We start from the raw sequence: 25029 nt of genomic DNA, 5'->3' as shown, positions 1-25029 counted from the left end.
TTGACATTGGGCGGGATTATCCGTCTGGTGCGGCGCCTCCCCCCCGGGATTCTCCGTCTCGCTAGCCGGGGTTTCCCATTGTGGGCAGCCCCAAGCCGTCGGGAAATCCCTGGGCTGCCGGCGCAACGGAGAATCCCGACAGTGGAGAATTGTCTTTCTTTCAACTGCTAACTCTAGTTGTGCATCCCTCAGCCTTGCAAGTGTCCCTTTTCCTCAAATCTCTCAGATTTAACCTTGCATCGGTATAGAATATAAAAGCAAAATGCAATCTCATTGAGGTGTTTAAGATGATTAAAGGGAGTGACAGTGTGGTGATACACCACTGTACCTCCCTACCATTGTACATAGTATATAATAGTTGTGCGTAACGTGGCCCTGTAATACTGTGTATTGTACTGTAACTCTGCAGAGGTTCGGTCACTGGTAGGTAACCCGACCTGGCCACGGAGAGCTCCGCCTTAGCCACTCCCCCGGGAGTCAGTATAAGAACCTCTTCTGGGACAGGCCCCATTCTGTCTGGGGTCGTCTGTGTCGGGTAAGCCTCCCATGTAGTATATTAAAGCCTGAGTTAAAGTCTCACATGTCTTTGTGGTTCTTGACGCTTAGCGCATCAGACAGTTTCTTCCTCTCTGCAATGCAGAGCACAGAACAAAGGGCAGAAATTTAAAATTGAAGGATGTTCAGAGGTGATGTCAAGAAGCCCTTCTTCACACATGGTTTGAATGGTAGTCCCTCCAGCTCTGTCCCTCCCCGGTTCGGGTTCACCGGGAAAGTCTCGCTTTTGCCCAGGTTGAGTTTGTAGCCCGAGAAGGCTGCAAAGTCTCTCAGAAGTTGCATGATTGCTTTTAGGACGTTCTGTGGGTCCGAGACGGAGAGCGACACTCTGTGCTCTCTCTTTCCCCTCTTTGAATGCCTTTCCAGCTTTTTGTGTCTCGCAGAGCGATTGCCAGGGGATTGATTGCCAGGGCGAACAAGAGCGGGTACAGTGGGCATCCCTACATTGTGACTCAGTGCAGCAAGAAGTATTCAGAGTTGGTGGTGTTGGTCCGAACACTTGCCTTGGGTGCGTTATACAGGAGTTTCACCCACAAGGTGAACCCTGTCCGTAGCCCAAACCGCTCTAGTACCTCAATGATGTATTTCCACTCGACTCTGTCGAAGGCCTTTTCTGTGTCCAGGGAAATGACCACCTCTGGTGTCTCTCCCCAGATGGGGTCATTATTACATTCAGCCTGATGTTCGCAGTTAGCCGCCTACCTTGACAAAGCCCGCCTGGTCCTCTGTGACCATCTGTGGTACGCGGTTCTCCAATCTCTCGGCCAGGACTTTCGTGAGTATCTTCGCAACTACATTGACCAGCGAAATGGGTTTTTATGATCTGCATTCCATCGGGTCCTTCTCTTTTTTGGGTATCAGCAATATCGTGGCCTGTATTAGCTCAGGAGACAGAGTGCCCTTCCTAGAAAGTCTGCAAAAATGTCCCATAGGTGTGGGGCCAGGCTTGGTGAGAATTTCTCATAGAAGTCTGCCGGGAACCCGCCGGGTCCCGGAACCTTGCTCCCTGCATGAAGCTGATGCTCTCCATGATCTCTCCCAGTTCTATTGGTGCTTCCAGATCCCCCGTCTAGCATCCCCTAGGACTGACATGTCAAGTCCATCGAGGAACCGTTTCATCCCCACACCCCGTCAGGGAGCTCGGAGGTATATTGCACTCGGTAGAAGCTCTCAAACGCTCGGTTGACCTCTTTTTGCTCGATTATCAGTCTGCCTCTACTATCCTTCACCTGCGCTATCTCCCTCGTGGCTGCCTGCTTGTTCAGCTGGTAAGCCAGTAAGCGGGCAGCATTTTCCGCATGTTCGTAGAAGGTCCCCCGTATCTGGCGGAGTGGGTGCACTGCTGTCCTGGTGATACATTGGTGCGTGTCAATGTCAGAGATTTCTGCCATGTTCTTTTTTATAAGGCCTGTGTCATCCCAGTTGGGCATGGACACATTTACCAGGACTATCGGTGTCGAGGACACCGCTGACCATGACGTACCGTTCCACTTGGTCCGCAACCGTCCTTGTTGCAGTGCAACCCATCCTCTTACAGAGCAATATGGTAACTCCGCTAGCCCTCATCCTGTAGCATGAGTAGTGCATCTGTCCCACATAGGCCTTTCTTGCCCACAGTCGGTCTTTGTCCCTCAGGTATGTTTCCTGCAGGAAGACTGTATCGGCTTTCAGGCTTCTTAGGTAGGCAAAGATAATCCTGGTGTGGGGGGTTCTGCCCCCTCGCTCCTGCGGGATCAACCATACTTACCTGGTGGACGTGCCCCTGCACTCAACATAACGGGCTACAAAGTGAAGCCGAGCAGTATCTCCAGCAGCAGTGCACCCCTCCCCAATGAACTCAATGCATTCTATGCTCGGTTCGAGCAGGAAACCAACGACTCGCTGTCGAGTGCCCCAGCAGTCCATAACACACCCATACCCACCATCACAGCTTCCGAAGTCAGATCGGCTTTCCTGAAAGTGAACCCTCGGAAGGCGACGGTTCCGGATGGGATCCCTGGTCGTGCACGAAGAGCCTGCGTGGACCAGCTGGCAGAAGTGTTCGCAGACATCTTTAACCTCTCCCTACTCTGCTCCGAGGTCCTCACCTGCTTCAAGAAGACCACCATCATACCAGTGCCAAAGAAAAACCAGGCAATGTGCCTCAATGACTACCGTCCGGTGGCCCTGACTTCAGTCGTAATGAAGTGCTTCTAGAGGTTGGTCATGAAGCGCATCACCTCCATACTCCCAGAACACCTTGATCCACTGCAATTCGCATACTGATGCAACTGGTCCACATCAGACGCCAAGGGCAGGAATCTCTGACCCCGCGTGGATCGTAGAATCGCCGGGGGGCGTGAATCGCGCGGCGCCGCTTCGACGCCAGTCATTGGTGCTGGCGTGGTCGGCGCAGCGCCGGTCAGAGACTGCTCAACGCGGCCCCCCCCCGGCAATTCTCACCGCACGATGGGCCGAGTGCCCGCCAAGTTAGGCCGAGTCCCTCCGGCGCCATTCTCGTATGGTCCTACCCGGCGGGACCTCGATGTTCATGTTGCGGGGAGCGGCCTGGTGGGGAGGAGGGGTGATTCGACTCTGGGGGGGCCTCCACGGTGCGCTGACCCACGATCGGGGCTTACCGATTGGCGTCCGGGCTTATCCCGGTGGCGGCCTATGTTCCTCCGTGCTGGGCTCCTGTAAGTCTCTGCCATGTTGCAGCAGGGCCGGCACAGAGACGGCAACCCATGCGCATGCGCAAACTCGCGTCGGCCGTGGAGCGCATGCGCGGACTCGCGCCGCCCATCCTGACGCCCATATCGGCAGCTGGAGCTGCGTGAGTCGCTCCAGTGCCGTGCTGGCCCCCTGTGCGGCTCAGGATCGCTGTTCCTGGGGACCTGTTGATGGCGTCGCAAAATGCCATGGGCGTTTACAACGGCGTCAACACTTAGCCCCAGGATCGGAGAATCCCTCCCCATCTCTCTGGCCTTACACTCATCCCTAAAGCATCTCGACAACATGGACTCCTACATCAGACTCCTATTTATTGACTGTAGCTTCACCTCCAACACCATAATCCCAGCCAAGCGCATATCAAAACTCCAGAACCTAGTACTTGGCTCCTCACTCTGCAACTGGATCCTCGACTTTCTAACCCACAGACCATAATCAGTAAGAATAAACAACACCTCCTCCACAATAGTCCTCAATACCAGTGCCCCGCAAGGCTGCTTACTTAGCCTCCTACTATACTCCCTGTACATACACGGCTGCATGGCAAAATTTGGTTCCAACTCCATCTACAAGTTTGCTGACGATATGACCATAGTGGGCCGGATCTCTAACAACGACGAGTCAGAATACAGGAGGAAGATTGAGAACCTAATGGAGTGGTGCAGCGACAATAATCTATCCCTCAATGCCAGCAAAACTAAAGAGCTGGTCATTGACTTCAAAAAGCAAAGTACTGTACACACCCCTGTCAGCATCAACGGGGCCGAGGTGGAGATGGTTAGCAGTTTCAAATTCCTTGGGGTACACATCTCCAAATTTCTGTCCTAGTCCACCCACGTCGATGCTACCACCAAGAAAGCACAACAGCGCCTACACTTCCTCAGGGAACTAAGGAAATTTGGCATGCCCACATTAACTCTTACCAACTTTTACAGATGCACCACAGAAAGCATCCTATCCGGCTGCATCACAACCTGGGATGGCAACTGTTTGGCCCAAGACCGCAAGAAACTTCAGAGCATCGTGAACACAGCCCAGTCCATCACACGAACCTGCCTCCCATCCATTGACTCCATCGACACCTCCCGCTGCCTGGGGAAAGCGGCAGCATAATCAAAGATCCCTCCCACCCGGCTTACTAACTCTTCCAACTTCTTCCATCAGGCAGGAGACACAAAAGTCTGAGAACACGCACAAACAGACTCAAAAACAGCTTTTTCCCAGCTGTTACCAGGCTCCTAAATGACCCTCTTATGGGCTGACCTCGTTAACACTACACCCCTGTATGTTTCACCTGATTTCACACCGGTGTTGTGTAGTTACATTGTGTACCTTGTGTTACCCTATTACGTATTTTCTTTTATTTCCTTTTCTTTTCATGTACTGAATGATCTGTTGAGCTGTTCGCAGAAAAATACTTTTCACTGTACCTCGGTACACGTGACAATAAACAAATCCAATCCAATCCACTCTGGAGTTTCCTTTTGTTAGGGGGCCCTCCAAAATCGCCAGGGTCACCGTTCTCACCATGAGGTCGGGCCCCTCCGGGATTTCTCTGTATCCTGTGGGCACCCAACATGCCACCAACAATGTGTATGCCACGTGGGTGCCCCCCTGCACTCCGGGTTCTCCCTTTGGCCCAGGACCCGCCAAAGTGGCGGCGCTCAGCCCATTCCTCGCTCGCCAAAGCCCGTACGAAACCCAACTAATTTTCCTGTTCTGTTCTTTCTGTGTTCATCCTGCCGGGAGGTGTGCCGTTGGCCCCCTTGCTATCTGTCTTCCCGTGCTAGCTGTTTTTGCTAGTGTGGTGGCCCCTCCTCTTGGGCTGGTCTAGCCCCTTGCTTATGCCCACTGACTGCCCGTTTTCCCTCTTTAAATCCTCACCTGCCTTCTCCTGTCCTCGCTTCTTTCTGGGACCCAGTCTTCCCGTTATCATTGGAGCGAGGCAGCAGAGTCCTGCACATGCTCATTGTCCAATGAGTCTTTTGCTCTTTCACAGTCTTTCTCTTCACCACCCTCATCTTTGCCTTGCCTGGCCCTTGTCCAGGCCGTTGGTGCGGACAAATTTATTTGCTTCCTCTGGGGTGTTAAAATAATGTACTTTCTTTTGGTACGTTACCCAGAGCCTGGCTGGGAACAGTGGACCAAATCGCAGCCCGTTCTTGTACAGGGCCGATTTCGCCTGGGTGAACTCGGCCCTACGTTTTGCTAGATCTGCCCCAATTCCCTGATAGATTTGAATTTTGTGACCTTCCCAGGTGCTCGCTTTCCCAGGTGCTGGCATGCCCACCTCAGGATCCTCTCACGGCCTTCGGTGCTCCCTGGCTTTAGTTCTCGGCCGAGTGACCTGTGTGCTCTGTCGACCTCTGGGGTCTCTGCCCTTGATGCCTTCTGGCAAGCCCACGATCCAAATATTTTGTCATCGGGACCTGTTCTCTTGGTCCTGACTTACCCCTTTAAGTCCCCCTGGGCTGCCACCAATCTTTTCACTTCTGCCTCGAGGGCCATGATTCTGTCGCTCTGATCCATCAAGGCCTTTTCCAGGTCGACGAGTCCTCTCCTGAATCTCTACTTTCTTCCCCAGCCCAACAATTGCCTTTTGCACGGTGGCCATCGCCTCTGCCACCACCACCTTGACTTGAAACTGCCACCTGGATCTCTATCCTGATCGCCTCCTTCATGACGGTCAGCTCTTTCATAAGGAAATTCTTCCATCCATCTCCAGGTCGTCGGGGGGGGGGGGGGGGGGAGGGGGGGGCGGGGGGGGGGCGGGGAGGTGATGCTTGGGGCGTTGGCCACCCTCTCTCCTGGGTGGCTGGGGCCCCTTCACCTCGTAAGTCTGCCATTGCGTCCGCCTGCTGCTCGTGGTTCTTTCCGCCACTTCAGCCGCCTCTTCGGCCCTTCGAGCTCCCGTTTGCTGGCATCCTTTATTGGTTGCCCTCCTTTTGCTGTTGACGTATTTTTGTCTTCGAGAATTAGGCAAAATTTGACTAACAGTGCCTTTTTTGCCACCTAATGTGCATCCGCTCAGCACATCAATGATTGGTCGATTTTCAAGGGTTATTATGAAACCAAGATAGGTCAAAGGAGTTAAGATTTTGATCAGCTGTGACCTAACTGAAAAACAAGAACATAGAACATAGAACAATACAGCGCAGTACAGGCCCTTCGGCCCACGATGTTGCACCGAAACAAAAGCCATCTAACCTACACTATGCCATTATCATCCATATGTTTATCCAATAAACTTTTAAATGCCCTCAATGTTGGCGAGTTCACTACTGTAGCAGGTAGGGCATTCCACGGCCTCACTACTCTTTGCGTAAAGAACCTACCTCTGACCTCTGTCCTATATCTATTACCCCTCAGTTTAAAGTTATGTCCCCTCGTGCCAGCCATATCTATCCGCGGGAGAAGGCTCTCACTGTCCACCCTATCCAACCCCCTGGTCATTTTGTATGCCTCTATTAAGTCTCCTCTTAACCTTCTTCTCTCCAACGAAAACAACCTCAAGTCCATCAGCCTTTCCTCATAAGATTTTCCCTCCATACCAGGCAACATCCTGGTAAATCTCCTCTGCACCCGCTCCAAAGCCTCCACGTCCTTCCTATAATGCGGTGACCAGAACTGTACGCAATACTCCAAATGCGGCCGTACCAGAGTTCTGTACAGCTGCAACATGACCTCCCGACTCCGGAACTCAATCCCCCTACCAATAAAGGCCAACACTCCATAGGCCTTCTTCACAACCCTATCAACCTGGGTGGCAACTTTCAGGGATCTATGTACATGGACACCTAGATCCCTCTGCTCATCCACACTTTCAAGAACTTTACCATTAGCCAAATATTCCGCATTCCTGTTATTCCTTCCAAAGTGAATCACCTCACACTTCTCTACATTAAACTCCATTTGCCACCTCTCAGCCCAGCTCTGCAGCTTATCTATATCCCTCTGTAACCTGCTACATCCTTCCACACTATCGACAACACCACCGACTTTAGTATCGTCTGCAAATTTACTCACCCACCCTTTTGCGCCTTCCTCTAGGTCATTGATAAAAATGACAAACAGCAACGGCCCCAGAACAGATCCTTGTGGTACTCCACTTGTGACTGTACTCCATTCTGAACATTTCCCATCAACCACCACCCTCTGTCTTCTTTCAGCTAGCCAATTTCTGATCCACATCTCTAAATCACCCTCAATCCCTAGCCTCCGTATTTTTTGCAATAGCCTACTGTGGGGAACCTTATCAAACGCTTTGCTGAAATCCAAAAACACCACATCAACTGCTCTACCCTCGTCTACCTGTTCAGTCACCTTCTCAAAGAACTCAATAAGGTTTGTGAGGCATGACCTATCCTTCACAAAGCCATGCTGACTATCCCTGATCATATTATTCCTATCTGGATGATTATAAATCTTGTCTCTTATAATCCCCTCCAAGACTTTACCCACTACAGACGTGAGGCTCACCGGTCTATAGTTGCCGGGGTTGTCTCTGCTCCCCTTTTTGAACAAAGGGACCACATTTGCTGTCCTCCAGTCATCTGGCACTATTCCTGTAGCCAATGATGACATAAAAATCAAAGCCAAAGGTCCAGCAATCTCTTCCCTGGCCTCCCAGAGAATCCTAGGATAAATCCCATCAGGTCCCGGGGACTTATCTATTTTCAGCCTGTCCAGAATTGCCAACACCTCTTCCCTACGTACCTCAATGCCATCTATTCTATTAGCCTGGGGCTCAGCATTCTCCTCCACAACATTATCTTTTTCCTGAGTGAATACTGACGAAAAATATTCATTTAGTATCTCGCCTATCTCTTCAGACTCCACACACAATTTTCCATCCCTGTCCTTGGCTGGTCCTACTCTTTCCCTAGTCATTCGCTTATTCCTGACATACCTATAGAAAGCTTTTGGGTTTTCCTTGATCCTTCCTGCCAAATACTTCTCATGTCCCCTCCTTGCTCGTCTTAGCTCTCTCTTTAGATCCTTCCTCGCTACCTTGTAACTATCCATCGCCCCAACCGAAACTTCACACTTCATCTTCACATAGGCCTCCTTCTTCCTCTTAACAAGAGATTCCACTTCCTTGGTAAACCACGGTTCCCTCGCTCGACGCCTTCCTCCCTGCCTGACCGGTACATACTTATCAAGAACACGCAGTAGCTGATCCTTGAACAAGCCCCACTTATCCAGTGTGCCCAACACTTGCAGCCTACTTCTCCACCTTATCCCCCCCAAGTCACGTCTAATGGCATCATAATTGCCCTTCCCCCAGCTATAACTCTTGCCCTGCGGTGTATACTTATCCCTTTCCATCATTAACGTAAACGTCACCGAATTGTGGTCACTGTCCCCAAAGTGCTCTCCTACCTCCAAATCCAACACCTGGCCTGGTTCATTACCCAAAACCAAATCCAACGTGGCCTCGCCTCTTGTTGGCCTGTCAACATATTGTTTCAGGAAACCCTCCTGCACACACTGTACAAAAAGCGACCCATCTAATGTACTCGAACTATATCTTTTCCAGTCAATATTTGGAAAGTTAAAGTCTCCCATAATAACTACCCTGTTACTTTCGCTCATATCCAGAATCATCTTCGCCATCCTTTCCTCTACATCCCTAGAACTATTAGGAGGCCTATAAAAAACTCCCAACAGGGTGACCTCTCCTTTCCTGTTTCTAACTTCAGCCCATACTACCTCGGAAGAAGAGTCCCCATCTAGCATCCTCTCCGCCACCGTAATACTGCTCTTGACTAGCAGCGCCACACCTCCCCCTCTTTTGCCTCCTTCTCTGAGCTTACTAAAACACCTAAACCCCGGAACCTGCAACATCCATTCCTGTCCCTGCTCTATCCATGTCTCCGAAATGGCCACAACATCGAAGTCCCAGGTACCAACCCATGCTGCCAGTTCCCCTACCTTGTTTCGTATACTCCTGGCATTGAAGTAGACACACTTCAAACCACCTACCTGAACACTGGCCCCCTCCTGCGACGTCAAATCTGTGCTCCTGACCTCTATACTCTCATTCTCCCTTACCCTAAAACTACAATCCAGGTTCCCATGCCCCTGCTGCATTAGTTTAAACCCCCCCAAAGAGCACTAACAAATCTCCCCCCCAGGATATTTGTGCCCCTCAGGTTCAGATGTAGACCATCCTGTCTGTAGAGGTCTCACCTTCCCCAGAAAGAGCCCCAGTTATCCAAAAATCTGAATCCCTCCCGCCTGCACCATCCCTGTAGCCACGTGTTTAAATGCTCTCTCTCCCTATTCCTCATCTCACTATCACGTGGCACGGGCAACAACCCAGAGATAACAACTCTGTTTGTTCTAGTTCTGAGCTTCCATCCTAGCTCCCTGAAAGCCTGCCTGACATCCTTGTCCCCTTTCCTACCTATGTCGTTAGTGCAAATGTGGACCACGACTTGGGGCTGCTCCCCCTCCCCCCTAAGGACCCGGAAAACACGATCCGAGACATCACGTACCCTTGCACCTGGGAGGCAACATACCAAACGCGAGTCTCTCACGCTCCCACAAAATCTCCTATCTGTGCCCCTGACTATAGAGTCCCCAATTACTAATGCTCTGCTCCTCTCCCCCCTTCCCTTCTGAGCAACAGGGACAGACTCCGTGCCAGAGGCCCGTACCCCATGGCTTACCCCTGGTAAGTCGTCCCCCCCACAAGTATCCAAAGCGGTATACTTGTTTCTCAGGGGAACGACCGCAGGGGATCCCTGCACCGGCTGCTTTTTCCCAGTCCCTCTTACAGTTACCCACTTATCTCCAATCTTTGGTGTAACTAATTCCCTGAAGCTGCTATCTATGACCCCTTCTGCCTCCCGAATGATCCGAAGTTCTTCCAACTCCAGCTCCAGTTCCCTAACTCGGTCTTGGAGGAGCTGGAGATGGCAGCACTTCCTGCAGGTAAAATCAACAGGGACACTAACTGCATCCCTCACCTCAAACATCCTGCAGGAGGAACATTGCACTCCCTTCCCTGCCATTCCTCTAACTTTCTACCAAGATCTGGCTAACAACTAAATTAAATTTTTATAAAAAATAATAATATAATAAAATATGGTACTTACCTCAGACCAATGGGTTTTATTATTAGGTTAGAGGAGGAGGGTGGGTGGGAGACACTACACGTGTAGTGCCTCGGGTTTCCTCTCCACCAGAATTTATTGGTGAGGGTCTTCCCAGACGTCCGCGGATCGACTTCCTGTTCCCGCCTAAAAAACTAATTTTTAAAAAAAGAAAAATTCTCAGCTCCTGCTGAAATTGACTAACCAGCCAGCTCCACTCCCGCCGAAATCGACTGGCCTGCCCCTGCAAAGACAAGTACTTTGAAAGATTGACTTACCTCCCAGCAACCTCCTTCCGCAATGCTCCCGCTGAAACTGACTCAGCAGCTGTTCTCACGCCGAAATCGACTGGCCTGCCCCTGCAAAGACAAGTGCTTTTAAAGGTTGACTTACCTCCCAGCAACCTCCTTCCGCAATGCTCCCGCTGAAACTGACTCACCAGCTGTTCTCACGCCGAAATCGACTGGCCTGCCCCTGCAAAGACAAGTGCTTTTAAAGGTTGACTTACCTCCCAGCAACCTCCTTCCGCAATGCTCCCGCTGAAACTGACTCACCAGCTGTTCTCACGCCGAAATCGACTGGCCTGCCCCTGCAAAGACAAGTGCTTTTAAAGGTTGACTTACCTCCCAGCAACCTCCTTCCGCAATGCTCCCGCTGAAACTGACTCACCAGCTGTTCTCACGCCGAAATCGACTGGCCTGCCCCTGCAAAGACAAGTGCTTTTAAAGGTTGACTTACCTCCCAGCAACCTCCTTCCGCAATGCTCCCGCTGAAACTGACTCACCAGCTGTTCTCACGCCGAAATCGACTGGCCTGCCCCTGCAAAGACAAGTGCTTTTAAAGGTTGACTTACCTCCCAGCAACCTCCTTCCGCAATGCTCCCGCTGAAACTGACTCACCAGCTGTTCTCACGCCGAAATCGACTGGCCTGCCCCTGCAAAGACAAGTGCTTTTAAAGGTTGACCTACCTCCCAGCAACCTCCTTCCGCAATGCTCCCGCTGAAACTGACTCACCAGCTGTTCTCACGCCGAAATCGACTGGCCTGCCCCTGCAAAGACAAGTGCTTTTAAAGGTTGACTTACCTCCCAGCAACCTCCTTCCGCAATGCTCCCGCTGAAACTGACTCACCAGCTGTTCTCACGCCGAAATCGACTGGCCTGCCCCTGCCAAGACAAGTGCTTTTAAAGGTTGACTTACCTCCCAGCAACCTCCTTCCGCAATGCTCCCGCTGAAACTGACTCACCAGCTGTTCTCACGCCGAAATCGACTCACAAAGAACACGATTGAGCGACTGAATGACAAACTCCTGTCCATATGCTCCAGTATTCCATTGGCCCACACCTCCTCAGCCACTGGAAATCATCTGTTTCTACCACTCCTGTTCCACACCTCCATAGTTTAACTCTTCATAATTTTTGGTCATATGTTTGTGTTGACATTCACCGTTATAAACTGACAAGTTAGTATCTCATATTCATTTTGATGATCTCAACTTTCACAATATAATTGCAGACCACTGACCACTGGAACATCAAGACAGGAGTGATGTAGAATATGTTCTCTTCTAACTCTGTCACTCCCTAGTTTATTAAAATAAACAAACACTTTCAGCAACTGACTGGGAACCACCACAGTCAATTCGTTAGCGATATATTGTGACAAAAATTTATTCTCGATCTTTTGTTGCAATTTAGGGTTTGTTTATAAGGTTTCTCTTTCCTTTCATCTTACATGCTGAAAATCATTCTAAGAATGTATACTTACGCTGTGTTGACTTGAAACAGTATTGCTCGGAACGTATAAGGCCATATTTATTCTGAGCTTGACATGAAATACAAATGTCTGATGTTGTTTGCAGAGTCAGTGTGCTGTTGTTAAAGCTGTCACTGATCACTGGTTTGACATTGCCTGTGTAGTTCCATATAATCTGTGCCTGAGGATTGGCTTTGGCCATACAGATAAAGCTCATCCCAGCTTGGCTGATGTTGACATCATAAGGTTTGTCTGTGGGAAGAAGTTGAACCTCAGTCATTCACAGGTTATTGGTTTTCTCTCCTTACTGCCTTCTATTTAATTGGAAGACGGTTCATTGAACCCCTCTTCCGTGGGAATTGACAGCCCTTCCAATACTTTATCCAATTTTCATCCTTGAGTCCAGAATGAGTGTCAGAGGATTATGTGATTGCGACTATCTATTGGCTGGGGTTGCTATCTGTGCCTGCCTATTGGTTGGAATTCCTCTCCGTGTCTGTCTATTGGCAGTTGCTCTCCAGGCCTAATTATTGTCTGTTGCTATCCATGCCTGTCTATTGGCTGGAGTTGGTACCATGCCTCCAAAGGGTTATTAGAATCATAGAATCGTTGCAGTGCAGAAGAATGCCATTCGGCCCATCAAGTCTGCACCGGCCCTTGGAAAGAGCACCCTACTTAAGCCCACACCTCCACCCTCTCCCCTAACCTCGTAACCCCACCTAACCTTTTGGACACTAAGGGGCCAATCCACTTAGCATGGCAAATCCACTTAACCTGCACATCTTCGGACTGTGGGAGGGAACCGGAGCACTCGGAGGAAACCCATGCAGACACAGAAATTAGAGACTCCACACTATTGTTCAGTGCTATTTACTATTAAACATCATTTTTTGGTTTGGATATGCAGGATAAAAGTGTGGGGGTGGGGGTGGGAGTGGGGCGGGTGGGGGGGGGGGGCATGGGGGGGTTGCGGGCAGGGATAGTGGAGGGATTGAGAGGGGGAGGGTTATTTGGACAGAGGAAATCTGATGAACCCAACACTTATTTTGCTCCGAACACTTGTGTGATTTTAGGATTGTAAATGTTTTGAAAATTGGTCGGGGCACAACAAGCCCATCTCACTTTAAACTGTGTTCATTATATTCACTTTATTATCACTGTTAATGTGGCCACTGCCTTTCCCTATTGCGGTACCTCCTCCAGTCCCACTGGGTTGAAACCACCTCACTCCTTGCACCATAGCCTCCATGAGCTCTTTGTTCCTCAGCATCCAGATTTTTAAAACCTATTCTTCCACCAGTCACAGAATGGTGAAATTCTCTTCTTAAACAATCTGGAGGTAGTGAGGAAAGATCAGACGGGATTTGTAAGGGACAAAAAACTGTCCTCTAAGTAAGATGATTACTTAATGTAATTCTTACACCGGCAGAAAGATCTGAACCGGAGATTGTTGTCTCTAGACCCTGAAAAGGCATCCAATAGAGTCGAATGGAGCTAATTGTTTGCTGTTCTGGAAAAGCTTGGTTTGGCCCTGGGTTTGCGTTGTGGATCTGGCTATTATATGAAGTGCTGACTGCTTGTGTTTGAATGAACAACATGAATTTGGGGTCATTTAGGCCGCAGAGAGGGATGAGACAGGGATGCCCTAAGTCCCCGCTGTTGTTCGCACAGGCGATTCGAACCATTAGCGAAGTTTTGAGGGACTTGGAGAAATAGAAAGAAATTGCGGGGGTTGGAGTAGAGCAAAGGGTTCTTTATACACTGACAACCTACTACTGTATGTTAGGAATCCAGAGCTCTGAAGGCGGTGGTTAGGGGATAGCTGATCTCCATTAGGGCCCACAAGGAGAGGAGAGAGCAGAGGGAGAGGGAGAGGCTGGTGGGGGAGATGGTGAGGGTAGACAGGAAGTATGCGGAAGTGCCTGAGGAAGGACTGTTGAGGAAGAGGTGCAGCCTCTAGGCCGAATTCGACCTGGTGACCACCAGGAAGGCGGAGGTGCAGTGGAGGAAGGCCCAGGGGCGATTTATGAGTATGGGGAAAAGGCTAGCCGGATGCTGGCGCATCAGCTCCGGAAGCGGGACGCAACTAGGGAGATCAGGGGAGTTAAGGACAGGGGAGGGAGTGTGGTGCGGAGTGGGGTTGGCATCAATGGGATCTTCAGGGACTTTTATGAGGAATTGTATCGGTCTGAGCCCCCAATGGAGGAGGGAGGGACGGGCCGCTTTCTGGACCAATTGAGGTTTCCGAAGGTGGTGGCGGGATTGGGGGCCCCAATTGGGCTGGAGGAGCGGACCAAAGGGATATGGAGCATGCAGGCGGGGAAGGCACCGGGGCCGGACGGTTTCCCGGTCGAATTTTAGAAAAAATATATGGACCTGTTGGGCCCGTTGCTAGTTAGGACCTTTAATGAGGCAAGGGAGGGGGGATGTCCTGGGCACTGATCTCCTTGATCCTGAAGCAGGACAAGGGTCCCCTGCAGTGTGGGTCTTTCAGGCCGATTTCGCTGCTAAATGTAGATGCCAAGGCGCTGGCGAAGGTCTTAGCCATGAGGATTGAGGATTGTGTGCCGCAGGTCATCCATGAAGACCAGACGGGGTTCGTGAAGGGGAGGCAGTTGAACACGAATGTGCGGAGGCTTCTGAACGTTATCATGATACCGGCGAGGGAGGGGGTGGTGGAGATAGTGGTGGCGATGGACGCTGAGAAAGCCTTCGATAGGGGAGAGATGGGGTACCTGTGGGAGGTGCTGAAGAGGTTTGGGTTTGGGGAGGGGTTTGTCAGGTGGGTCAGGCTGTTGTATGGGGTCCCGATGGCGAGTGTGGCCACAAACAGGAGGAGGTCTGAGTACTTTCGGTTGCACCGAGGGACGAGGCAGGGGTGTCCCCTGTCCCTCCTGCTCATCACACTGGCGATTGAACCCCTGGCTATGGCACTGAGGGAGTCGAGGAATTGGAGGGGGTTGGTGCGGGGTGGGGAGTAGCATAGGGTGTCGCTCTATGCGGACGACTTGCTGTTATATATGGCGGATCCGGTGAGGGAATGCCGGAAGTAATGAGGATCCTCAGGGAATTCGGGGATTTCTCAGGGTACAAGCTCAATATGGGGAAGAGCGAGCTGTTTGTGGTTCACCCAGGGGACCAGGAGAGGGAGATTGGCGAGTTCCCACTAAAAAGGGCGAAGAGGAGCTTCAGGTATTTGGGGATCCAGGTGGCGAGGAGCTGGGGGGCCCTGCATAGGCTCAATTTCACAAGGCTGGTGGAGCAAATGGAGGAGGAGTTCAAGAGGTGGGACGCGTTGCTGCTGTCCTTGGCGGGTAGGGTGCAGTCAGTCAAAATGACGGTGCTCCCAAGGTTTTTGTTCCTGTTCCAGTGCCTCCCCGTGTTTATCCCGAAGGCCTTTTTTAGGCGGGTCAACAGCAGCATAATGGGGTTTGTGTGGGCGCGAGGGACTCCGAGGGTGAGAAGGGTGTTCCTGGAGTGGAGTAGAGATAGGGGGGGGCTGGCGCTGCCCAACCTCTGTGGGTACTACTGGGCCGCCAATGCGACAATGGTGCGCAAGTGGGTGATGGAGGGGGAGGGAGCTGCATGGAAGAGGCTGGAGACGGCGTCCTGTGTGGGTACGAGTCTGGGGGCTCTAGCAACGGCGCCGCTGCCGCTCCCTCCAAGGAGGTACACCACGAGCTCGGTAGTGGCGGCTGCCCTCAAAATCTGGTGGCAGTGGAGGCGGCACAGGGGGGAAGTTGGGGCCTCGGTATGGACCCCAATACGGGGGAACCACCGGTTCATCCCAGGGAGGACAGATGGAGGGTTTTCAGGGTGGCACAGGGCAGGGATACGAAGGTCGGGAGACCTGTTTGTGGACGGGAAGTTCGCGAGCTTGGGTGAGCTGGAGGAGAAGTACGGGGTCCCTCCGGGGAACACCTTCAGGTACTTACAGGTAAGGGCGTTTGCCAGGCGGCAGGTGGTGGAATTCCCGCGGCTACGGCCACACACAGTACAGGACAGGGTGCTCTCGGGGGGGTGGGTGGGAGTGGGGAAGATCTCGGAAACTTACCAGGTGATGCAGGAGGAGGAGGCGGCCTCGGTGGTGGAGGTGAAAGGTAAGTGGGAGGAGGAGTTGGGAGAGGAGATCGAGGAAGGGACGTGGGCAGATGCCCTAGGAGGGTGAATTCTTCCTCTTCGTGCACGAGGCTCAGCCTCATACAGTTTAAGGTGCTGCACAGGGCACACATGACTGGGACAAGGATAAGCCGTTTTTTGGGGGGTGAGGACAGGTGTGTTAGGTGCTCAGGGAGCCCAGCAAATCGCACCCACATGTTCTGGGCATGCCCAGCGCTGGAGGAATTTTGGAAGGGCGTAGCGAGGATGGTGTCGAGGGTGGTAGGATCCAGGGTCAGACCGGGCTGGGGGCTCGCAATATTTGGGGTGGCAGAGGAGCCGGGAGTGCAGGAGGTGAAAGAGGCCGGTATTCTGAGGGGGCAGGGTTAAGTATAGCCCCTGGTGAGAGGGGAGGAGAGAGGGACATGCCTGCGCAGTGCCCTGTCACTGCTCCCTGGTGCAGATTAGCACTGATAGGTTGGCTCTGCCAGGCTGGAACTGGCAAGTTGGCACCATGCCAGCCTGGCAGCACCAATGTTGCTGTGCCAATGTGTGTCAGGGGTGGTTCCAGGGAAGGATCATAGTGTGAGCCCCACTGGGGGAAGTTCATTGATATGTGGTGGAAGGGGGAGAGCGGATACTGATTTTGGGGAGTGGGGGGGGGGGGGGGGAGCTCCGGCGATATTACGCTGTGGTGATGGTGGTGGTGGGGGAGGTGGCAATGCCGGCAATGATTGCCAGGGCGGTTGGGGAGAGAGCCCGATACCTCTGTGGTTGGGGCAGGGGGCCATTATGTCTCAGGGCTGATCATTGCGCTCTTTAAAGGTGGTGCCCCGCTCTCTGTGGCGCCGGATGCTGGCTCTATCAGGCCCCGTCCTGCCAGAGAGATGGCATGAACCACACCCACTCATTTTGTTTCTTTAAAGATGCTCAAGATCTGGAGAGAAACTGGTCTGTGCAAAATGGAGAGTTACACACCAGTTTTCAGTCTGAGCCTCACACTTCACCAAACTCTGGTAGGAGTCTGCCCTTTGTTTAGCAATTGTTTTCCTCTATCGTGTCCCAAATTTAAATAGCTTCGGTACAAGTGTTATTGATCAAATTAGTAATAATACCTTACTCCTCTAATTCTTCATTGACATTAATGCTTATCTTTTTAGGATCCTTGGAAGATTTGAAATTACTTTTCACTACATGAACTGGAATACCAAAGTATTAATGTTTTATCAAGTCTTTTCATACCAATTGCTCTCTCTCTCTCATTCTCTCTCTCATTTGCTGCTTCAGTAATGATCAAAACAATCAGATTGTGTGGGATTTAGGGCAGGGTGGATGGATCAAATTTGAGGAAGGGAAGGGTTAATATGATTGAGAGTCAGCAGCATTGCACTTGCCACAGAATGAATTCAATCCTACAAACACCAAAAATGGATTATTGCTTACATTGGACACTGATTTCCAAATCTTCCGAGGTCCCATTTGCAAGGAAATTTCTTGCTCCACAGATGTAGAACCCAGAATCACTTCTTGAAATACTGTGGAAGGACAGATTTTCACTCATGGCATTCAGAAATTCTGTGTGACCTTTGTCAACATCCCTCTTATACCAGGTGTATGTAGCTTCAGGATTGCTGTTACTGGTGCACTTCAAAGAGAACTTATCACCCTCTCTTATGTCCAAAAGTGATCCATTAACGACTTGAATAGTTATGTTTTTGGGTGCATCTGAAAGTAACAGGTAGTTAGTGGGATAATAATGTGGAGAACAGCACAATTAGTCCTGTAACACTGGGGGATATTAAGTTAATTGGTCTTCCTCCATATTTCACCGTCCCCAAAGGAATAGGTTAAGATATACTTTCTCATCTTGTTATGAAGGGAAATTATGAAATCTTGTACATCGATTCATAGATTCATAGAAAAAGGAAGTAATTTGGCCCATCAAGCTTGTTCAGATTTTCTTTGTTGACCTTCACAATTAATCCCACTTGTTCCTCATAGCCCTGGTAATAGTTTCTCCTCAAATATTTCATCAATTTTTTGAAAACCTGCTTTTGCCACCATTTGAGACAGTGCGCTCCAGATCACAATAATCCCCCAATAAATAAATGTTTCTTCATGTCACCACTTGTTCTTCTTCAGTCTGTATTCTCTGGTTCCCAACCTCATGCCATTGGGAACACTTGCTTCTTATTTACTCTGTCAAAACCCTTCAGGATTTTGGACATTTCTATCAAAGCTCTTCTGAACCTTTTCTGCTCTAAGGAGAACAATCCCAGAATCTCTTGCCTTTTCCCATAAATGAAGTCCCTCATCTCTGTAATCTAGTAATGATCTTCTACACCTTCTCTGATACCTTGACATGCTTCCTACAATGTGACAATCAACCATTTGATGCCGACACAAGTTTTTAGCAATCTTCCAAGCGTTTGTGCGCTATGTTCCACTATTATTCAGGGGCTGGATTCTCCAATCCCAACGCCAAAATTGCGAACGGCGACAGGGTGGAGAATCCCCAATGACAGCAAAATCGGGGGTGGCGCCGCTTTTGCGATGCTCCGCCCCCTGAAAAATGGCATACTCGGTGAGTACACCGTGGGCCGTATCCATAGCCTCCGTACGTTGGCTGAGGCCAGCCCCAGGATGCTCCGTTCCTGACCGGCCGAGTTCCTGACAGCATGGGACATGTGTGGTCTCACCCGTCGGGAGCTCAGCGTTGCGGCTGTGGACTCAGTCCAGCGCCACCACAGTCAGGAGGGTGCTGATCACGGGCAGGGGTGGACATATTCGGGGCTGGGGGCACTGTGGTGGTGTGGTCTGCGGCGCTCGAGCCGGCTGAAAAGGGGGACTATTTCATGGTGCGGGACCGCGAGGGGCATCCGCCATGAAGGATGCGTGGCTGCTGCAGGCCGCCGCCATGCGCATCAGCGGCCACGGACCCAGCAATTCTCCAGGCCGTATCGGCAACTAGAGCTGGGAGCTCAACACTGCCTGGCTGCTGGCCCCCCTCCCCGGAACAGGAAATCAGTGGCCGTTTTGCTCCAGTTTTCCTTGCGTAAAACACCACCGTTTTCACGCTGGTAAGGGGACTTAGTTTCCAGATCGGAGAATCCAGCCCAAAATCAAGGATCTCACCTGCTTTTCTGATCTTGTCCCATCATGTCCAAAAGTGGTGTCTGTCGTAATATCCACTCGTATATAATGAGATGCAGATAGGCAGTGATTGACACACAGGATAACCAATGAACACACACAACATAGAACGACCAATCACCAGACAAGACACTACCACTATGAAGCACACAGGATATTAAGACTCTCCCTCTCTCTACAGGACACAGCTACTGAGATAGTAAGAGTGCACAAGCCAGTGAGCACTATCACCATGAGGTAGAGAGTTAGTCTGATCAAGCCAGTAGGAGGTTATCAGTTAGATTGATAGAGTGTCAACTCACAGCAGACTATGTGCAGCAATCAGGAAGTTCAATAAAACAGTGTTGGACCATCTCCTGTGTCAGAAGCCTGTTTCTAGTTTCACTGCATCCAGTTGCAGTCAACGTTGAACCAACTTATTTAACACATCATGGTACCAGAGTGCTATTAATCCTAACGAATGAGGAGAGTGGCAGTTTCGCGCGCTTTTCTCGGGTCCCCACACATGCGCGCCACAACTAGGTGGACGATGAGGCCAAAGACCCTGAGACGCATGTGGGAGGGGGGGAGTTCCGGCGATATTACGCTGTGGTGATGGTGCAGGTGGGGGAGGTGGCAATGCCGGCAATGATTGCCAGGGCGGTTGGGGAGAGAGCCCGATGCCTCTGTGGTTGGGGCTGGGGGCAATTATGGCTCAGGGCTGATCTTTGCGCTCTTTAAAGGTGGTGCCCCGCTCTCTGTGGCGCCGGACGGTGGCTCTATCAGGCCTCGTCCTGCCAGAGAGATGGCATGAACCACACCCACTCATTTTGTTTCTTTAAAGATGCTCAAGATCTGGAGAGAAACTGGTCTGTGCAAACTGGAGAGTTACACACCAGTTTTCAGTCTGAGCCTCACACTTCACCAAACTCTGGTAGGAGTCTGCCCTTTGTTTAGCAATTGTGTTCCTCTATCGTGTCCCAAATTTAAATAGCTTCGGTACAAGTGTTATTGATCAAATTAGTAATAATACCTTACTCCTCTAATTCTTCATTGACATTAATGCTTATCTTTTAAGGATCCTTGGAAGATTTGAAATTAATTTTCACTACATGAAGTGGAATACCAAAGTATTAATGTTTTATCAAGTCTTTTCATTCCAATTGCTCTCTCTCTCTCATTCTCTCTCTCTTTCTCTCTCTCATTTGCTGCTTCAGTAATGACCAAAACAATCAGATTGTGTGGGATTTAGGGCAGGGTGGCTGGATCTAATTTGAGGAAGGGAAGGGTTAATATGATTGAGAGTCAGCAGCATTGCACTTGCCACAGAATGAATTCAATCCTACAAACACCAAAAATGGATTATTGCTTACATTGGACACTGATTTCCAAATCTTCCGAGGTCCCATTTGCAAGGTAATTTCTTGCTCCACAGATGTAGAACCCAGAATCACTTCTTGAAATACTGTGGAAGGACAGATTTTCACTCATGGCATTCAGAAATTCTGTGTGACCTTTGTCAACATCCCTCTTATACCAGGTATATGTAGCTTCAGGATTGCTGTTACTGGCGCACGTCAAAGAGAACTTATCACCCTCTCTTATGTCCAAAAGTGATCCATTAACGACTTGAATAGTTATGTTTTTGGGTGCATCTGAAAGTAACAGGTAGTTAGTGGGATAATAATGTGGAGAACAGCACAATTAGTCCTGTAACACTGGGGGATATTAAGTTAATTGGTCTTCCTCCATATTTCACCGTCCCCAAAGGAATAGGTTAAGATATACTTTCTCACCTTGTTATGAAGGGAAATTATGAAATCTTGTACATCGATTCATAGATTCATAGAAAAAGGAGGTAATTTGGCCCATCAAGCTTGTTCAGATTTTCTTTGTTGACCTTCACAATTAATCCCACTTGTTCCTCATAGCCCTGGTAATAGTTTCTCCTCAAATATTTCATCAATTTTTTGAAAACCTGCTTTTGCCACCATTTGAGACAGTGCGCTCCAGATCACAATAATCCCCCAATAAATAAATGTTTCTTCATGTCACCACTTGTTCTTCTTCAGTCTGTATTCTCTGGTTCCCAACCTCATGCCATTGGGAACACTTGCTTCTTATTTACTCTGTCAAAACCCTTCAGGAGATTGGACATTTCTATCAAAGCTCTTCTGAACCTTTTCTGCTCTAAGGAGAACAATCCCAGAATCTCTTGCCTTTTCCCATAAATGAAGTCCCTCATCTCTGTAATCTAGTAATGATCTTCTGCACCTTCTCTGATACCTTGACATGCTTCCTACAATGTGACAATCAACCATTTGATGCCGACACAAGTTTTTAGCAATCTTCCAAGCGTTTGTGCGCTATGTTCCACTATTATTCAGGGGCTGGATTCTCCAATCCCAACGCCAAAATTGCGAACGGCGACAGGGTGGAGAATCCCCAATGACAGCAAAATCGGGGGTGGCGCCGCTTTTGCGATGCTCCGCCCCCTGAAAAATGGCATATTCGGTGAGTACACCGTGGGCCGTATCCATAGCCTCCGTACGTTGGCTGAGGCCAGCCCCACGATGCTCCGTTCCTGACCGGCCGAGTTCCTGACGGCATGGGACATGTGTGGCCTCACCCGTCGGGAGCTCAGCGTTGCGGCTGTGGACTCAGTCCAGCGCCACCACATTCAGGAGGGGGCTGATCACGGGCAGGGGTGGACATATTCGGGGCTGGGGGCACTGTGGTGGTGTGGTCTGCGGCGCTCGAGCCGGCTGAAAAGGGGGACTATTTCATGGTGCGGGACCGCGAGGGGCATCCGCCATGAAGGATGCGTGGCTGCTGCAGGCCGCCGCCATGCGCATCAGCGGCCACGGACCCAGCAATTCTCCAGGCCGTATCGGCAACTAGAGCTGGGAGCTCAACACTGCCTGGCTGCTGGCCCCCCTCCCCGGAACAGGAAATCAGTGGCCGTTTTGCTCCAGTTTTCCTTGCGTAAAACACCACCGTTTTCACGCTGGTAAGGGGACTTAGTTTCCAGATCGGAGAATCCAGCCCAAAATCAAGGATCTCACCTGCTTTTCTGATCTTGTCCCATCATGTCCAAAAGTGGTGTCTGTCGTAATATCCACTCGTATATAATGAGATGCAGATAGGCAGTGATTGACACACAGGATAACCAATGAACACACACAACATAGAACGACCAATCACCAGACAAGACACTACCACTATGAAGCACACAGGATATTAAGACTCTCCCTCTCTCTACAGGACACAGCTACTGAGATAGTTAGAGTGCACAAGCCAGTGAGCACTATCACCATGAGGTAGAGAGCTAGTCTGATCAAGCCAGTAGGAGGTTATCAGTTAGATTGATAGAGTGTCAACCCACAGCAGACTATGTGCAGCAATCAGGAAGTTCAATAAAACAGTGTTGGACCATCTCCTGTGTCAGAAGCCTGTTTCTAGTTTCACTGCATCCAGTTGCAGTCAACGTTGAACCAACTTATTTAACACATCATGGTACCAGAGTGCTATTAATCCTAACGAATGAGGAGAGTGGCAGTTTCGCGCGCTTTTCTCGGGTCCCCACACATGCGCGCCACAACTAGGTGGACGATGAGGCCAAAGACCCTGAGACGCATGTGGGGGGGGGGGAGTTCCGGCGATATTACGCTGTGGTGATGGTGCAGGTGGGGGAGGTGGCAATGCCGGCAATGATTGCCAGGGCGGTTGGGGAGAGAGCCCGATGCCTCTGTGGTTGGGGCTGGGGGCAATTATGGCTCAGGGCTGATCATTGCGCTCTTTAAAGGTGGTGCCCCGCTCTCTGTGGCGCCGGACGGTGGCTCTATCAGGCCTCGTCCTGCCAGAGAGATGGCATGAACCACACCCACTCATTTTGTTTCTTTAAAGATGCTCAAGATCTGGAGAGAAACTGGTCTGTGCAAACTGGAGAGTTACACACCAGTTTTCAGTCTGAGCCTCACACTTCACCAAACTCTGGTAGGAGTCTGCCCTTTGTTTAGCAATTGTGTTCCTCTATCGTGTCCCAAATTTAAATAGCTTCGGTACAAGTGTTATTGATCAAATTAGTAATAATACCTTACTCCTCTAATTCTTCATTGACATTAATGCTTATCTTTTAAGGATCCTTGGAAGATTTGAAATTAATTTTCACTACATGAAGTGGAATACCAAAGTATTAATGTTTTATCAAGTCTTTTCATTCCAATTGCTCTCTCTCTCTCATTCGCTCTCTCTTTCTCTCTCTCATTTGCTGCTTCAGTAATGACCAAAACAATCAGATTGTGTGGGATTTAGGGCAGGGTGGATGGATCTAATTTGAGGAAGGGAAGGGTTAATATGATTGAGAGTCAGCAGCATTGCACTTGCCACAGAATGAATTCAATCCTACAAACACCAAAAATGGATTATTGCTTACATTGGACACTGATTTCCAAATCTTCCGAGGTCCCATTTGCAAGGTAATTTCTTGCTCCACAGATGTAGAACCCAGAATCACTTCTTGAAATACTGTGGAAGGACAGATTTTCACTCATGGCATTCAGAAATTCTTTGTGACCTTTGTCAACATCCCTCTTATACCAGGTATATGTAGCTTCAGGATTGCTGTTACTGGCGCACGTCAAAGAGAACTTATCACCCTCTCTTATGTCCAAAAGTGATCCATTAACGACTTGAATAGTTATGTTTTTGGGTGCATCTGAAAGTAACAGGTAGTTAGTGGGATAATAATGTGGAGAACAGCACAATTAGTCCTGTAACACTGGGGGATATTAAGTTAATTGGTCTTCCTCCATATTTCACCGTCCCCAAAGCAATAGGTTAAGATATACTTTCTCACCTTGTTATGAAGGGAAATTATGAAATCTTGTACATCGATTCATAGATTCATAGAAAAAGGAGGTAATTTGGCCCATCAAGCTTGTTCAGATTTTCTTTGTTGACCTTCACAATTAATCCCACTTGTTCCTCATAGCCCTGGTAATAGTTTCTCCTCAAATATTTCATCAATTTTTTGAAAACCTGCTTTTGCCACCATTTGAGACAGTGCGCTCCAGATCACAATAATCCCCCAATAAATAAATGTTTCTTCATGTCACCACTTGTTCTTCTTCAGTCTGTATTCTCTGGTTCCCAACCTCATGCCATTGGGAACACTTGCTTCTTATTTACTCTGTCAAAACCCTTCAGGATTTTGGACATTTCTATCAAAGCTCTTCTGAACCTTTTCTGCTCTAAGGAGAACAATCCCAGAATCTCTTGCCTTTTCCCATAAATGAAGTCCCTCATCTCTGTAATCTAGTAATGATCTTCTGCACCTTCTCTGATACCTTGACATGCTTCCTACAATGTGACAATCAACCATTTGATGCCGACACAAGTTTTTAGCAATCTTCCAAGCGTTTGTGCGCTATGTTCCACTATTATTCAGGGGCTGGATTCTCCAATCCCAACGCCAAAATTGCGAACGGCGACAGGGTGGAGAATCCCCAATGACAGCAAAATCGGGGGTGGCGCCGCTTTTGCGATGCTCCGCCCCCTGAAAAATGGCATACTCGGTGAGTACACCGTGGGCCGTATCCATAGCCTCCGTACGTTGGCTGAGGCCAGCCCCACGATGCTCGGTTCCTGACCGGCCGAGTTCCTGACAGCATGGGACATGTG

The 25029-nt window shown here is 49.9% G+C and overlaps 1 protein-coding gene across 1 annotated transcript in view; it reads right to left on the bottom strand.

Annotated features, from left to right (window-relative positions):
• Positions 1-25029, bottom strand: part of LOC140427380 (uncharacterized) — a 188581-nt gene that overhangs the window by 29473 nt on the left and 134079 nt on the right. The window contains exons 14-17 of the mRNA XM_072512926.1: positions 23783-24064; positions 20721-21002; positions 17659-17940; positions 12130-12369 (exon numbers count right to left, since the gene is read on the bottom strand). Of these exons, the coding sequence (XP_072369027.1) occupies positions 12130-12369; positions 17659-17940; positions 20721-21002; positions 23783-24064 (1086 nt within the window). The remainder of the gene's footprint in view (positions 1-12129; positions 12370-17658; positions 17941-20720; positions 21003-23782; positions 24065-25029) is intronic.

This window comes from Scyliorhinus torazame, chromosome 7, assembly GCF_047496885.1.
Source record: "Scyliorhinus torazame isolate Kashiwa2021f chromosome 7, sScyTor2.1, whole genome shotgun sequence".
Classification (NCBI taxonomy): domain Eukaryota; kingdom Metazoa; phylum Chordata; class Chondrichthyes; order Carcharhiniformes; family Scyliorhinidae; genus Scyliorhinus; species Scyliorhinus torazame.
Note: the sequence above shows the minus strand (reverse complement) of the source record. Positions and strands in the feature narration are given on the sequence as shown.